Source organism: Phyllobates terribilis, unplaced genomic scaffold, assembly GCF_046119375.1.
Source record: "Phyllobates terribilis strain yellow unplaced genomic scaffold, ASM4611937v1 Scaffold_11__3_contigs__length_659146591, whole genome shotgun sequence".
NCBI classification, from domain to species: Eukaryota; Metazoa; Chordata; class Amphibia; order Anura; family Dendrobatidae; genus Phyllobates; species Phyllobates terribilis.
In genome coordinates, this window is record NW_027362771.1 from 328088778 (window position 1) to 328105044 (window position 16267).

Below are 16267 nucleotides of genomic sequence, written 5' to 3' on the forward strand. Positions count from 1 at the left end.
GGGGGCTGATATTAATAGCCTAGGAAGGGTGCCATGAATATTGGCCCCCTCCCAGGCTAGAAACACCAGCCGTCAGCCACCCCAGAAATGGCGCATCCATAGGATGCGCCAATTCTGGCACTTAGCCTCGCTCTTCCACGCTGCCCTGGTGCGGTGGCAGGGGGTAATAGGGTTGGGGTTCATGTCAGCGCCAGCTGCCATGAAGCCCAGGTTAGTAATGATGGGCGTCTATAAGACACCCCCATTACTAACCTACAAAGTGTTAAAAAGAAAAAACACACACTACACCCAGAAAAAAATTATTTATTTGAAATAAAACACACCAGTTTATTTAATTCTTAGTTTACTAAAAAAAATAGTTACCTGTCCACGTTCCTGCGCTGATCTCCCATGCACAGCTGTCACATCTGGAGATGGTGACAGCTGTGCATGGCTGCTGTAAGCTCACGCTGCCAGAACACGTCCGCTCCCGGCAGCGTGAGCCCTGACTGAGGTCACCGGAGTGCATTCAGTCAGCGCAGCTCCGGAGACCTCCTTTACGGCACTGCTGTACCGTGGGAATTTCTCACAGTACAGCAGAGCCGTAAAGGAGCTGACCGGAGCAGCGCTGCCTGAACTCCGGCGAACCCGCTTATGCAATGACGGGGCTGCTTTACGGCCCTGTCATTCTAGCGGCAGCAGCGGTTCAAAGCGGTCACATTCTATGTGGCTGCTCTAAACTGGAGATCATCGTGGGACACTCGTGGACTGCTACGGAGGGGTAAGGATAAGGTTGTGGTTAATTATTTTATATTTTATTACAGGAGATCGATGGCTTCGGGGAATTAGGTGTCTAGGTGAGTATAGGTGTAGTTTTTTATTTTTTACTTTATTTTAGGTGGCGATCGGCGGGGACAGGTAATGTATAAACTAATTTATTTTAGGTAACCACTGGCCACCAATGAAATGTATTTAAAATTTATTGGGGACACAGTAGGGCAATTTAAATAGCAGGATCAGGCTGATGGGAACTACTGCTCCCATCGAGCTGATCCTGCTGGCACGAGTGGACGAGGGACAGACATAGGCCGATGGGAGTAGTAGTGTCACATCGGCCTATGTCTGCCTGCACGCACACACCCGCAGACATCGCACAGACACCCGCACACACCAATCATGACGGGCTGATGGTCTGCGAGGTGTGGCTGACCTGTGCGGCCGTGGGAAAGTTCATGTGAGTTCATGCAATGCAGTCAAGCATGAACTCACATGAACCCTCTGAGGGCACCGCGGCGACTTCAAATGAACAGCTGATCGGCATCACCTGATACCTCAGCTGTTCATTTGAAATAACCGGCGGGAAAGCGCAGCACAGAACGGGAAAGCCGGCTGTGAAGTCTTTTCATTGCCGGCTTCCCCGGCCGGGTCCTTCGCTCCCCGCTCCTTGGTGCTGTGCTCCCCACCCTGTCCTAACTTACGATCGGGATGGGAGGTGGCGAGGGGAGCGGAGGATCGGGGTGGGAGGATGCGGGGAAGCGAGTATGGGGCTGAGTGATTGCTTAAAAGCGGGCGGGCGGTAAAAAGCCGCCGGCTTTTAAACAATCAGGAGAATTCTCCCATGCTGGGATGGCATTCTGATGACAGGCTGGATCGCAGCTGAGCGCTGCCATCCAGCTTGTCATCCTTCAGAGACACTGCAGAGCGCAGGCAGTATGGGAACTTCCGATTCCGGTATCCGATATTGTAAAAATATCGGAACTCAGTATCGGAACTCCGATACCGCGAATATCGGCCGATACCCGATATTACAGTATCGGAATGCTCAACACTAGTCATAGGTAGTTCTTCTTCTCTTCACTCCTTCTTTCCTAAACTTCTCTTTATCCGCATCCGAATTATGGCTGTGCTCAGCAGACATCTCCTCCACCGTCGCTGGTCACTTCCAACTGTCACTCACTGACGTTCAAATGTAAACATTCCAACCTCCCTGGTCGTACGGCAATCCACTGGTCATGTGATCAGCCGCTGGTCAATCATATTTATAAGATGAATATCCTTTAGCTGATATTTAACACACAGGTATATAAAATTATGTCAGATGTTCTGCAGAATACAAGATTCCACTTTTACTAATAGTGGCAGATCAGCACCAAGTGGCCATTTTTGTCTCTTACTACAAAGCATCTTATGGGTGTAATTCATGCAATCTTAATAAGATGAAAGTTTTACATCCACTGTATCTAATATAGACATAGAGTAAGCATTACCATTTAAATATGGGTTATGTTAAACTTGGACTATCTGCTATGACCAGTTTATTGTCAACTCTTGCTTGTAAGCATAATTTTCAATTTTTTTAATATTTCTTTACACTTTCATTGAACACAATGTCTGATATATGTAAACTGATAACAGTAACAAGAAATCAGCAATGATGAACTGAGAGATATACGGTATAACCATCATGTCTTATATAGGCCAATTGTTAGAACCTTGCTCTTAGGTTTTTTCTATTGCTGGTCACATGACCTTGTTGGCCTATTTAGTCCTGCTCCGCCCTTCTGGCTTTGCTGGACTTCATTGTATTACTACTCTTTAGCTAGCCTGTTGTCAGTATTCCGGATTTTCTAGGTAACCTTGTGAATGATTTTGCCCTTTGTTAAGATGGAGTTTGCTGTTTTTGTATGCCCTACTTCCTGTTCGTTTGTTTAAAACCCGGCTCAGGTGCTGGCTTCCTTGCTGGAGTATTCTGCTTCTGCTTCCCTTCAGTCAAGCTGCCTTGTCCTACTATTATCTCCCAGATCTCGTGTGTATTTACCAGGTTAATCTTCACGCCTGTGGCTCTGGACATTCTCTGCCTATGTAAGCTACACTCACTGTGTTATCATTAACCTGTTGACTTTGGAATTTAACCCTTGCCTCACTCCACCCGGTAAGAACTGTGTTTCTGAACTGTGTTGTTGTTTAACCCTTTGTTCACTCCCTCTGGTGAGGGCTGCTGGAACTATTTACTGGAATATTACTTAAATGTGAACTTGTTTCTGGACTTCCCTGAATCTACGCCTCATCTAGGATTAACTTGTGAACTTGTTCTTGGACTTCCCTGTGGCCACGTCACCAGTCTGTTAGACTTTCCTTTTGATCACATTTGTGTGAGGACTCCGTCGTAAGAACATTGCAGACTTGCTATATAGGTTCCAAAGACTTAATATCGCTGGACTTATTTCATTGTATGTCACTACGGGTTATCTGTATATTGTTTTTGGGTGTTATTGCTGTTGCACAAATACATTATTTGCATTAAAGAAACCCGTCTCTGCTTGTTCATTGCCCCACGCTATCAGAATCCTCGAGTTCCTACAATAGTATTACACCTGTGCTCAGTATCTAACTGTTAGTTTGCTTGGTCTTTGGACCTCTGTGTTCTATATATTTTGTTTGTTTGTCTGTCTGCTACTATTTCTGTTAGGAGGTGTCCATTTTGCTCCCAGTCCCTAGTACTTGTAGGGATTCCTTCCCCACATCTATAGGTCTCCGTACAGACTAGCTGAGGACTTTAGCAGGTCTGATCGCAGGATCAGGTTCCCTGTTACATCGTAGGGATCAAGCTGAGTTCTATCGTAGGGACAGATCTCCTCTCTTTCCTTAGCTCTGGTAGCAGAACATAACAGTAAGTCCAGCCTGCAAATTCTCTAAGGAAAGATTTTTCTGTTCCATCATGGTGTCGGTTCTGGATTTGGCTAAACGCCTGCAGGGACTCTCTCTGGAGGTGGCCGAGCTCCATCAGCACGTGAGTAACTGTCCTGGAGCACATTTCTTGGAGCCTAAGGTACGTTTGCCTGATTTATTTTTTGGTGAACACCAAGAATTTTTTTCATTTAAAAATGCTTGCTTATTGTATTTTCGTTTGAGACCCAGGTCCTCTGGGGATGAATCCCAGCGCATAGGGTTCATAATGTCACTTTTGCGCAAAGAGCCTCAGGAGTGGGCCTTTTCTTTGCAACCTAGTGATACATGCTTTAGATCAGTGGATAGTTTTTTTTCTGCTTTGGGGCTATTATATGATGATCCTGACCGTGTCTCATCTGCTGAGACTGAGTTGAGACGTTTGAGACAGGGATCAGGTAATGTGGAAAAATATTGTACTCATTTCCGTCGGTGGTCTACTCAAATAGGGTGGAACGATTCTGCTCTGAAGAGTCTGTTTCTTGCTGGGCTTAGTGAAAGGGTTAAAGACCTGCTAATTGCTTATCCCACACCTGAAGATTTGCAACAGGCTATGCAATTAGCTATACGGGTGGATAGGAGACTGCGTGCAAGGGTTAATGAGAGCAAATCCTCTGCTATGTCAGTTTCTGGTCATGAGAATGTGTGTACTGACAGTGGAGAGCCGATGGAGATTGGAGCGATGGCACCTCGCTCTCAAGAAAAGGACCGCAGATTTTCTGAAGGTTTGTGTTTCTATTGCGGAAATTCTGGTCATTTCATTAAAAGCTGTGTGCTTCGTATGAAGAAAGAAAAAAAAATGGTCAGTCATGCCCGTATTGCCTGTTTAAATTCCAAGGGTGTATTTTTAGCTGCTTCCACTATTGCTCAGGAAAAATTAATGGAATTTCGGGTGTTTGTTGATTGTGGGTCTACTCTGAATGTAATTGATGGGGGATTCTTGGAAAAACTCAATTTAAAACCCGAACCTTTGTCATCCCCCATTGCTGTGGTTTCTGTGGATGGCTCCCCTTTGAAGAATGTTACTCTCAAGGTCTGTGAATTTCCTCTCACTATTAATGGTGTTCACCATGAGAAATTGGATTTGGTAGTTTTGAATAACTTGCCTTCTCCGGTGGTGTTGGGATTGCCCTGGTTAAAATTGCACAATCCTGTACTGGATTGGTCTACCAATGAAATTAAATCCTGGAGCCATAAATGTTATGACAAGTGTTGTAACGGGCGTATTGCAGCTGTGGATAGGGGGGAATTGCCTGTTCCTATTCAGGATTTTTGGAGAGTTTTTTCTGAGAAGGAATCGCAGGTTTTGCCTCCCCATAGAGACTATGATTGTACTATTGAATTTGTCCCTGGAGCGACTCTTCCTAAAAGTCGTTTATTTAACCTTACTATTCCTGAGAGAGGCTTTGGAGGAATACATACAGACAAGTTTGGCCGCCGGTCACATTAGGCCCTCTAAGTCTCCTGTGGCGGTTGGATTTTTTTTTGTAAAAAAAAAGGACGGCGGTTTACGTCCTTGTCTGGATTTTCGTGAGATTAACAAAATTACTGTACGCAATCCTTACCCACTGCCATTGATTCCTGATCTGTTTAACCAGTTAGTGGGGGCCAAGTGGTTCTCTAAAATTGACCTTCGGGGGGCATACAATCTGTTGCGCATGAAGGACGGTGACGAATGGAAGACTGCTTTTAACACTCCTGTGGGTCATTTTGAGAATCTGGTTATGCCTTTTGGTCTTACTAATGCTCCTGCATTTTTTCAGAATCTTATTAATGACATCCTTAGACCTTTGGCAAAAATGTGGTTGTGTATTTGGATGACATTTTGATTTATTCGCCGGATCTGGAGTCTCATTGGCGGAGCGTACGTGAAGTATTACAGTTATTAATTGACAATTCGCTTTTTGCTAAGCTGGAGAAATGTGAGTTCGCTGTACAGAGAATTAGTTTTTTGGGCTACATTATCTCCAGCGAAGGATTTGAGATGGACCTGGTAAGTTCAAGCGGTGCAGGAATGGCCTAGGCCTATTGGTTTGAAATCGATACAGAGGTTTTTGGGTTTCGCCAATTATTATAGAAAATTCATTAAAAATTTTTCTATTATTGTCAAACCTCTGACCGATCTCACCAGGAAAGGTGCTGATGCAGTTCAGTGGTCTTCTGAGGCCATTGAAGCTTTTGTGTATCTCAAGGAGAGGTTCACCTCTGCTCCCATCCTTATGCAGCCTGATGTGACTAAGCCGTTTTTGGTTGAGGTTGATGCTTCCTCTGTGGGGGTTGGCGCAGTATTGTCTCAGGATAACGGGGATGGAGTACATCCCTGTGCCTTTTTTTCAAAAAAATTTTCGGAGACTGAACTGAATTACGATATTGGTAATCGGGAATTATTGGCTATTAAACTCGCATTTGAACACTGGCGCCACCTCTTGGAAGGTGCTGAATTTCCCGTTCAGGTTTTTACGGATCATAAAAATCTGATATATCTTGATGCTGCCAAGCGCCTGAATGCCCGTCAGGCTAGGTGGGCACTGTTTTTCTCGCGGTTTAATTTTTCCGTTACTTACATCCCAGGTACTAAGAATGTTAAGGCGGATGCCTTGTCTCGCAGTTTTTCTCCCATAGTCGGTGCTGAGAAAGAGGAGAACATTTTACAAGAAGGTGTTGTGATTGCTGCTTTGGACTCCGTTTTGGAAGATGAGATTCTTAAAGCACAGGAGAATGCCCCATCTAACACTCCTCATGGGAGGTTGTTTGTGCCTGGGACCTTTAGGAGAGATTTGTTTGAGTGTCACGAATCTCGGTTGGCAGGTCATCCCGGAATCTCTGAGACCAAGAGACTGGTGGGTCGCAGTTTTTGGTGGCCTGGATGGCAGAAGGAAGTCATTAAGTGGGTGCGTCAATGTACTATATGTGCTAGATCTAAGTCCTCACATACTCCTTCTGCGGGGTTACTTTGCCCTCTGGAGGTTCCCAGTGCTCCTTGGACACATTTGGCTATGGACTTTATAACTGACCTTCCCCCCTCTGAGGGTTTTTCTGTCATCTGGGTGGTCGTGGACCGTTTTAGCAAGATGTGTCACTTGGTTCCCTTCGTCAAACTGCCCTCCGCTTAGACTCTCGCTAAGGCCTTTGTCAAGGAAATTGTCAGACTTCATGGCGTTCCTACTGACATTGTTTCTGATAGGGGACCTCAGTTCGTGGCTCGTTTTTGGCGCGCCTTTTGTGACAGGTTGGGAGTTCATTTGTCGTTCTCATCCGGATATCATCCTGAATCTAATGGCCAGACAGAAAGGAAAAACCAGGATGTTGAGCAGTTCTTGCGTTGTTTTGTGGCAGACAATCAAGAGGGGTGGTCTGAGTTTCTGCCACTTACTGAATTTGCTCTGAACAATCATACATCTTCGTCTGCTGGTTGTTCGCCTTTTTTTTGTTGTTCTGGGAGACATCCGTCGTTTGGGTCGTTCTCCAAGTTGGTATCTGCCGTGCCTGAGGAGGAGAATTTTTCCGGCGATTTGGAGAGAGTTTGGACGGATGTGCGTGGTAATCTTCAGGAGGCTAACAGAAAATCTAAAGACTACTTTAATAGGAAACGACAGGAGGTTTTGTTCGCTGTTGGTGACATGGTTTGGTTGTCCTCTAGGAATCTGCGGTTGAGGATTCCTTCTAAGAAATTGGGTCCCAAGTTTGTAGGGCCCTTTAAGGTGCTTCAGGTTGTCAACCCATCTGCTGTTAGGTTGGAGGTTCCTACCTCCTGGAGAATTAATCCGGTGTTTCATGTCTCTCTGTTGAAAAAAGCTCTTGTGACGCCTCTGCCTCTGTTCCTCCGGTGGTGGAGGACAGGGAATATGAAATTTCTCGCATCCTTAATTCTAGACGGTATAGAGGTAGTTTGCAGTATCTCGTGGCCTGGAAAGGTTTCGGACCCGAGGATAACTCATGGGTGAGGTCGGATGATGTTTCCGCGTCCAGACTTATCAGAGCGTTTCACAGGAGATTTCCTGATAAGCCTGGTCCTAGGGGATCCGGAGGATCCTCTTAGAAGGGGGGGTACTGTTAGAACCTTGCTCTTAGGTTTTTTTCTATTGCTGGTCACATGACCTTGTTGGCCTATTGATGTCATATTGAATATGTCATCATTAGTGTTAAGCGCAAGTGCTCACTACTTGAGTTTGCATCGGGTGTTTGGGTATCGCGGGTCCCCGAGTATCAAGCACTCGGGGACCTGCGATACCCGTGCACCAGATTCAAACTCGAGTAACAAGCACTTGCGCTCAACACTAGTCGTCATATTGTCATCATTTTTTCTTTTTACTTTTGAAAGAACCCCAATCTTGACTCCAACCCTAACCACAACCCCAACCTTAACCCTAACACAACCATAACCCCAACCTTAACGCGAACCCTAAAGAATGGAAAAAATAAACAAAAAATATTTTATAAACTGTATCTAACTAAGGGGGTTAACAAAGGGGGATTCGATTTACTAATTTTTGGTTTTTGATCACTGTGATAGGGTTCATCACAGTGATCAAAAGGAACCAATAGGAAAAATTCCCTATTGTTGCCGGATACTAGCCGGCAGATAATTTCTCTTTCATTTGACCTATATATCATGTCAGAAGAGAGAGAATTGGTTTTAATAGCGGGCACAGTTTTTTATTTTTTCCGTGATCGGGGACCGGAAAATCCAGCCCTGATAATGTTCTCCAGTGTCTCAGCTACCTGTGGTAGCTGAGATCCCGGAGATTTTCCGACTCTGGGGAGCACTACAGCCTTATTCCTAATCGCCATTTTAAAACGACAATAAGGGAATAAGGCCCCTTAACACCTGCAGTTTTAATGTGTATTGGCGTTCATTAAGGGGTTAAATCACAAAAACATCAAAGGCTTTGGGAATACAAAGTTATGAGTCTTTGATTCCTTCCACATGGGACTAAATCTGTTAGGAGGATTTATTACTCACTACAAAATCTGAAGAATCTGCTCCAGAGACAGTGAGGGCACCAGGTCTCTGATCTTACATAGATATTGGGACTATGAAACCACTAATTAATGCAATTAAGCATTCACGCTCTTAGATCATTGTCCATTTATTGTGCCATGCCTCTGGTTTTTTTTTTTTACATATTAGTGTTTCTTCAGATATTTTGTTATACCATGCCTGAGGAAAAGCCCTAAGAAGTCTCAAAAGCTTACTTTGTAACATCATTTATTTTATTTTTGTTATCCATTAAAAGGTATCATAACTACAAGATTATCTTGTTTTTCCCACTGAGACCACTCTTTTTTCCACTGGCTAACACGGTACCAAACCCTTTTTTTCTTTTAACTTTATGTACTATAATGTCATAATGCTAACATTTCTGTTCAGTGTGGATCTGACTATAGTATCCATTCCCGATCTCTGGAATTAGGGGCAGCAGCTCTAGGAAAGCACAGTGCCACTGCAGTGCCTGTCAGTCATTATAAGAGGCTGTATTCTTGGCTATTGACTATAATGGGCTGACTATGCAAACTCTGAAAGAGATGCAGGGCACAGTGCTGTCTCTTTACTGACATTTCTCTCAGCTATTCACCAGTTGGACATATCCTAGGAATATACAATCAATGACTTAGGAAAAATATCAATATCAGATTATTGGTTCTGACACTTGGCACCTCCACAGTTACCAGCACCAGAAGAGGACAGCTGTAGACAGTGTACAGGGCAGAACTCCACAGCTCTGTCACACTGTTTAACAGTGACTACCAGGTATTGTTGATCAGCTCCCATAACTTGAATGGTAGGTGATCTGCAGTATCCGGCAGTGAGCACTTAACAGTGTACAGAGTGTTGAAGTTTCGCTCCTTACACTGTTTACATCCAGTCGCTGCTTGGTAACAGCTGATCTGTGGAGGTGGCAAGTGTCAGAAACCACAACCTAATATTGATCACGTATCTTGAGGATAGGTCATCAATACTAAATTGGTAGAAACCCTGTTTAAACATCTAGTACAAAGATTTTGCCTTGTTCCAGTCGTCTTAGAGTTGGATGATCAGGACACATTTGTGCTTCAAAAGTACGATAAAAGAGAGGTCAAAATTCCTTAAGCCGATGCAAGTCCACACCGACTTTCATCACATTTTTAAAAAAAAAAATGTATTATCTATATTATTTTTTTTAATAAGTAAAGAAAGTTTTTTTTTATCTGTGGACTAACATTTGATATAACCAAAGCTCTAGAAAGGAAACCAGCCTCGTTTTGTATTTTTCCAACATGTGCTGAGTAAACAGATAATTTCACAGTGTGCCAGTCGATGTACCCTGGAACGACAAAGCCTCGAAATGACGCAGGAGCCAAAAATTACATGCTCCAACACAACAGGCTGGATTATCTCCTAAGCATGTGTGTACCTGTACTGAGTGTCTAGATAGTTACAGAATGTGCTCCCTTCCCAGAGATTTCAGAACCCTCATCATCACTGCCAATAAAATGCCATCAGAAGGTTTTTACCAGCAAAGTCACTGAATGCTTGGGTGCAGATCATATTACCATTTATAGAAATTAAAGTGGTTGTCCAAATCATTTCCTATGTTAGGTCACACAAAAGATCATTTAACACTTTTGTTGGCAATTGTTTTACATTTTGCGCCTCTCGTAGCTAAGACAATTTTCGCATTTTGACATGTATAAATAAAAACTAAGTTACAAACTAAAAGATTAAAATTAGACCCGATACCTGTATAATTTATGAAAGTAGAAACATGGCACATTGTCAAAATGCCACTCAGCACTTTATACACTGCTCAAAAAAATAAAGGGAACACTCAAATAACACATCCTAGATCTGAATGAATGAGATATTCTCATTGACTACTTTGTTCTGTACAAAGTTGAATGTGCTGACAACAAAATCACACAAAAATCATCAATGGAAATCAAATTTATTAACCAATGGAGGCCTGGATTTGGAGTCACCCCCAAAATTCAAATGGAAAAACACACTACAGGCTGATCCAACTTTGATGTAATGTCCTTTAAAACAAGTCAAAATGAGGCTCAGTATTGTGTGTGGCCTCCACGTGCCTGTATGACCTCCCTACAATGCCTGGGTATGCTCCCGATGAGGTTGCGGATGGTCTCCTGTGGGATCTTCTCCCAGACCTGGACTAAAGCATCCGCCAACTCCTGGACAGCCTGTGGTGCAACGTGATGTTGGTGGATGGAGCGAGACATGATGTCCCACATGTGCTCAATCGGATTCAGGTCTGGGGAACGGGCGGGCCAGTCCATAGCTTCAATGCCTTCATCTTGCAGGAACTGCTGACACACTCCAGCCACATGAGGTCTGGCATTGTCCTGCATTAGGAGGAACCCAGGGCCAACCGCACAAGCATATGGTCTCACAAGGGGTCTGAGGATCTCCTCTCGGTACTTAATGGCAGTCAGGCTACCTCTGGCGAGCACATGGAGGGCTGTGCGGCCCTCCAAACAAATGCCACCCCACACCATTACTGACCCACTGCCAAACCGGTCATGCTGAAGGATGTTGCAGGCAGCAGATCGCTCTTCACAGCGTCTCCAGACTCTCTCACGTCTGTCACATGTGCTCAGTGTTTCGAACTGCTACAAGTACTAAGGAAAGATAGGAAAACTGTCCCTACAATAGGACTAAGCTGATTCCCTACGATGCAGCGGGGGACCTGTTCCTTGTGAACAGACCCGCCTAAGTCCTCAGCTAGTCTGAACGCAGACCTATAGATATAAAGGAGGGGTCCCTACAAGAACTAAGGACTGGGATATAGATGGACAACTCCTATCAGAAATTGTAGCAGAGCAAAGACAAACAAACAAAAAGTACTAGTGGTCCAAGGACCAAGCAAACTACAGAGTCGCTCTCCACGGCGTCTCCAGATTCTGTCACATGTGCTCAGTGTGAACCTGCTTTCATCTGTAAAGAGCACAGGGCGCCAGTGGTGACTTTGCCAATCCTGGTGTTCTATTGCAAATGCCAAGCGTCCTGCAAAGTGTTGTGCTGTAAGCACAACCCCCATCTGTGGACGTCGGCCCCTCATACCACCCTCATGGAGTCGGTTTCTAACCGTTTGTGCAGACACATGCACATTTGTGGCCTGCTGGAGGTCATTTTGCAGGGCTCTGGCAGTGCTCCTCCTGTTCCTCCTTGCACAAAGGCGGAGGTAGCGGTCCTGCTGCTGGATTGTTGCCCTCCTACGGCCCCCTCCACATCTCCTGGTGTACTGGCCTGTCTCCTGGTAGCGCCTCCAGCGTCTGGACACTACGCTGACAGACACAGCAAACCTTCTTGCCACAGCTTGCATTGATGTGCCATCCTGGAAGAGCTGCACTACCTGAGCAACTTCTGTGGGTTGTAGAGTCCGTCTCATGCTACCACGAGTGTGAAAGCACAACCAACATTCAAAAGTGACCAAAACATCAGTCAGAAAGCATTGGTACTGAGATATGGTCTGTGGTCTCCACCTGCAGAACCACTCCTTTATTGAGGGTGTCTTGATAATTTCCATCTATTGTCTATTCCATTTGCACAACAGCATGTGAAATTGATTGTCAATCAGTGTTGCTTCCTAAGCGGACAGTTTGATTTCACAGTAGTTTGATTTAATTGGAGTTATATTCTGTTGTTTAAGTGCTCCCTTTATTTTTTTGAGCAGTGTAGTTATAGGGCTACAAAGTGTCTTATCAACAAGGTAACTAACTATTAGATGGTGAAGCAGATTATGGAATCACATCATGGAAAAGGCCATGCTTTGAAAAAAAAAAAAGCAGAAAAAAAGTGACTGATAACTAATTGTTCTCCATATTACCGACTAGCAGCAACCTGGCTGCAACAGTTTGACATAAATACTGTATAAACAGCACTATGGCATGAAAATGACTAATGTGTGACAATACTACTAAATTCTGCGGTGTACATTCATCACAACACTTCACTGAACTTTCCAATGTCCTGGTCACAGCAGATAAAATAATTGAATAAGACAAAAATTACACTCTTAAGTTTTCAGCAACAACATTTAATATTCAACAACTTGTTTTCTGAACATAAACGCCAACATTGTATATCCAAAACATATCAAAGTGATAAGTGATTAAAACAGAGAAACAAGAGTTTTCCTTTAATTTCTAACATATACAGAAGTTTATTCATCGCTAAGAAATACTGATACATATATATATATAATACAGGCTTTTTATCAGTAAAATCTCAAAGCCATATTCAATTATGAAAACTTTGTAAAAACAGTTTTCTGACGACCCTCTTTGTAAATGAAAGGCTTATAGAGTACTTGTCGCTTGCAATAAACATATTTTTACCTGGTGTAACTGCTGCTGTTCTCCTGAATCTGGCATAGTTTATTTTATTTTGTTCTTGTCCCTCTCTGTTCCTGAGATTTGGCCAAATGTTCCTTGTATGTAAATCTAGTCATGTTAGCCAAGTGGGATTGGTCCTCGTACCTTCTCTTTAGGAATATTCTTGATGACCACGCCTACTTGGCTAAAAAGAATAAATTTAGATACAGGAAAGAGAGCCACATCTCAGGACAGGCATAGTATAAAAAAAAACAATACCACAAGACTTAGGAGAACAGCAGCATTTACACCATGTAAGAAAAAAATTATATTTATGGCAAATGACAGGTCCTTTTTTTAACATAAATCAATATTACATCAAGCAAAACCTAAATGATACATTAGACATTTCTATCTAATCACTGGTAATCCATTCCCATTTCTGATTCATTCTCTTGTCGACTGCAGGTGTGAATAGTCAACAGTGACATTCCCTCATGCTGTCTGTCACCTAGGTTGACTTCAGCTCATACATCCACCTGTTACAGCACTTGCTTTTAAGTGTAGCTTGAATATTTATGAATTTTGCAGAGTCTTTCCTGCATCTTATGACCTATTAACAGCTTAGTAAATTCATGTAATCAGATCCAGGTTGTGTAGTAGACGTTGAAGGAAAGCTTTCCAGAGAGCGTGACAGCAGAGTCTACATTTTACTCGGCACCCTAAACCTGCGGGAGCCACAAGGAAGCTTAACGTAAAGCAAACCATCGTATTACTTTTTGTAAAATTTAGTTCAGAGGTCCAGTCTTCCATGCGGGAGCAAATCTCCTTGAATATCTATCAAAACAAAACATACAGTTATAATTTAAGCAGTGCATTATATGGTGCAAAGCCAACATGAATATAAGTCACGGACAGTTTCAGAAGGCTATAATATGGCCACATTTTAACATTCATATTATGCATGAATGACATAATTTCACTGAGTTTAAATTATCTTAAAAATAAAAACAATAAAAGAATTATTAGATTACTAGATGGTGGCCCGATTCTAACGCATCGGGTATTCTAGAATATGTATGCGGCCGACCGGGCACAATCAGCAGAGCGTTGTTTAAATTTGGCGCCAAAATCTCTGATTGGTCGCGGCCGGCAACCGCGACCAATCAGCAAAACGGTGTTTAAATTTGGCGCCCATAATACTGATTGGTCGCGGCCGGCCGCTAACGCCGCTCATCTCCCCGCTGACCTCCGTCCTGCAGATGAGCCGCTAACGGCCGCCATCTTTTTCTCAAATCCCACGTCGCTGATTGGCCGCGGCCGGACCAATCAGCGACGCGGGATTTCCTGGACAGACAGACAGACAGAAAGACAGACAGACGGGATAAGACGATTATATATATATAGATATGGCTACCTCAAGTTATCTGGAACTCCACTTTGTCAACAAAGCTGTCATATTTATGGTCCGTCTTCAGTACGATGCTTTAATTTTCTTCTGAAAAATTAAAAATTATAAATAAAACTTGTGGTTTTATAGCTCCTGCTTATTTAGTAAATTTGCTTACCTGCAACAATAAACAACTAATCCCAAAAATATCAGACCCAGGAAAGACCCTAAAACCAGAAAGTTTATTAAAAAGTTGCTTTGCGGCTCTGTTTCCACGCTAGACAATAAGATTTCTTCACAGCGCTCGCCTGTGTAGTTGTCAATGCATCTGTAGAACATAAAAATAAGTCAATGTGAGGGGATTTCGATCTTAAAGGGAATCTGTCACCACCTGGGACTTTTCAGACCTCTAATATGGGCATACAGGTGATAGAAATGCAAATCTATACATACCTGTATGGCCCATATTAGATGTCTGCTTGCTTTGATATATATTTTTATAAAATCCGTTTTCCTAGGCTTGGCTACCTACTTAATTTAAATATTCCCCCCCCCCCCGCACGTCACAGGGCCCTGTGACGTGCACTCTAGACCTGCACATCCCGCGCATGCGCAATGCGCCTATATCTTAAGGCGTGTTTTTTATTCTCCCTGCCCTATTTTACGGCTTTGCTCTAGTGCGCAGGCATAGGGGAGTCACTGTGACTTCCGCTCCAGTGACCTCCAGCATGTTCAACAATAAGGTTTGGTCCCCATGTAATGCAGGTGCCGGAATGCAACGCACAGAGACACAAGGCGAGAACAGTCAGAAATGTTTGTAAACAGTTTTATACAACAGGTATACTGAAACAAGGGATTAGCAACAAGGGTAATGAACAGTGGTTTGAAATATCAGAAAAATACGAAATTTCTCAAAATAAGGCGCAGTCTCTTATAATAAGGCGCAGTCTCTTAAAGTAAGGCGCAGTCTCTTAAAGTAAGGTGATGCCCTCAAGCATGAGAAGCACCACACAAGTTCTTTAACCGTGAATTTGGCCCTAGCGGGGGTCACCGGTTATTCCCGCTAGGCCGTGAGTCTCTTTCCAGATGAATTCAATTAAATCACATTGTGCTACTTTAGCCCCAACCGTCCCCCTCCCAACCTGAGTACTTAAACCCAATTGTCCCCGGTACCGTGGGTGAGCAGTGGAAGTGACGGCCCTGCTCACGTATGCAGCTCCTCTCTGCTTGGCTGTTGGGGGCAGTCTCTCGAGCCTTGGATAGGGGGGTCCAGGCCTCGTCTGTCGGCGGCCGACGTCGGGTTCCGCGAACTCACTCAGCACAGCGATCAGGTTCCTAGTATCCTCAGCAGGCACAGCACTCGAGTCACAACTGTGAGGGATCCGGAGCTCTTTTACCGGTGTCCGGCTGGAGCACCTCTCAGGCCTCTGGATTTGGCCTGTCACACGGGGTTTCTCAGGACGCAGGGAGCACATCTGCTCCTCTCTGCTGCTTGGCGCCAAAGACCCCTCAGGTTTGGCGCGCTGGCCTCTTATCTCTCTGAACTCCTTCCTGGAAGTCACCTGATCGGGTCCAGCCTCTGAATCTCCCCTGCCTGCAACTTCCTTTGTGTATTTTGGTTCCGCTTGACTGTCTCTGGCCAGTAGATGGCAGTCTCGCTCCATCCTTGAAACGTCATGTTGAAGTTCTGTTACAAGCTTTTTAGCTCGTTCTACATTCCTCCCTCCTTTTTGCTCGCCAGTCCTCGGGCGAGTGGACTCCTCGCAGAATTGATGCCTCCTTCCAGGCAGTGCAAGCTCAGACAGGAGTTGGGCACACTCCTGCGTTTTCTGTTGGATTCGAGACCAGATAAACTCTTCC

The 16267-nt window shown here is 44.1% G+C and overlaps 1 protein-coding gene across 1 annotated transcript in view; it reads right to left on the minus strand.

Moving 5' to 3' along the window:
- Nucleotides 1-12601: 12601 nt before the first annotated feature.
- Nucleotides 12602-16267, minus strand: part of NRG4 (neuregulin 4) — a 33525-nt gene continuing 29859 nt past the window's right edge. Inside the window, exons 3-5 of the mRNA XM_073650769.1 lie at nucleotides 14586-14735; nucleotides 14435-14515; nucleotides 12602-13854 (exon numbers count right to left, since the gene is read on the minus strand). Coding sequence (XP_073506870.1) covers nucleotides 14479-14515; nucleotides 14586-14735 — 187 coding nt within the window. The 3' untranslated portion in view covers nucleotides 12602-13854; nucleotides 14435-14478. The remainder of the gene's footprint in view (nucleotides 13855-14434; nucleotides 14516-14585; nucleotides 14736-16267) is intronic.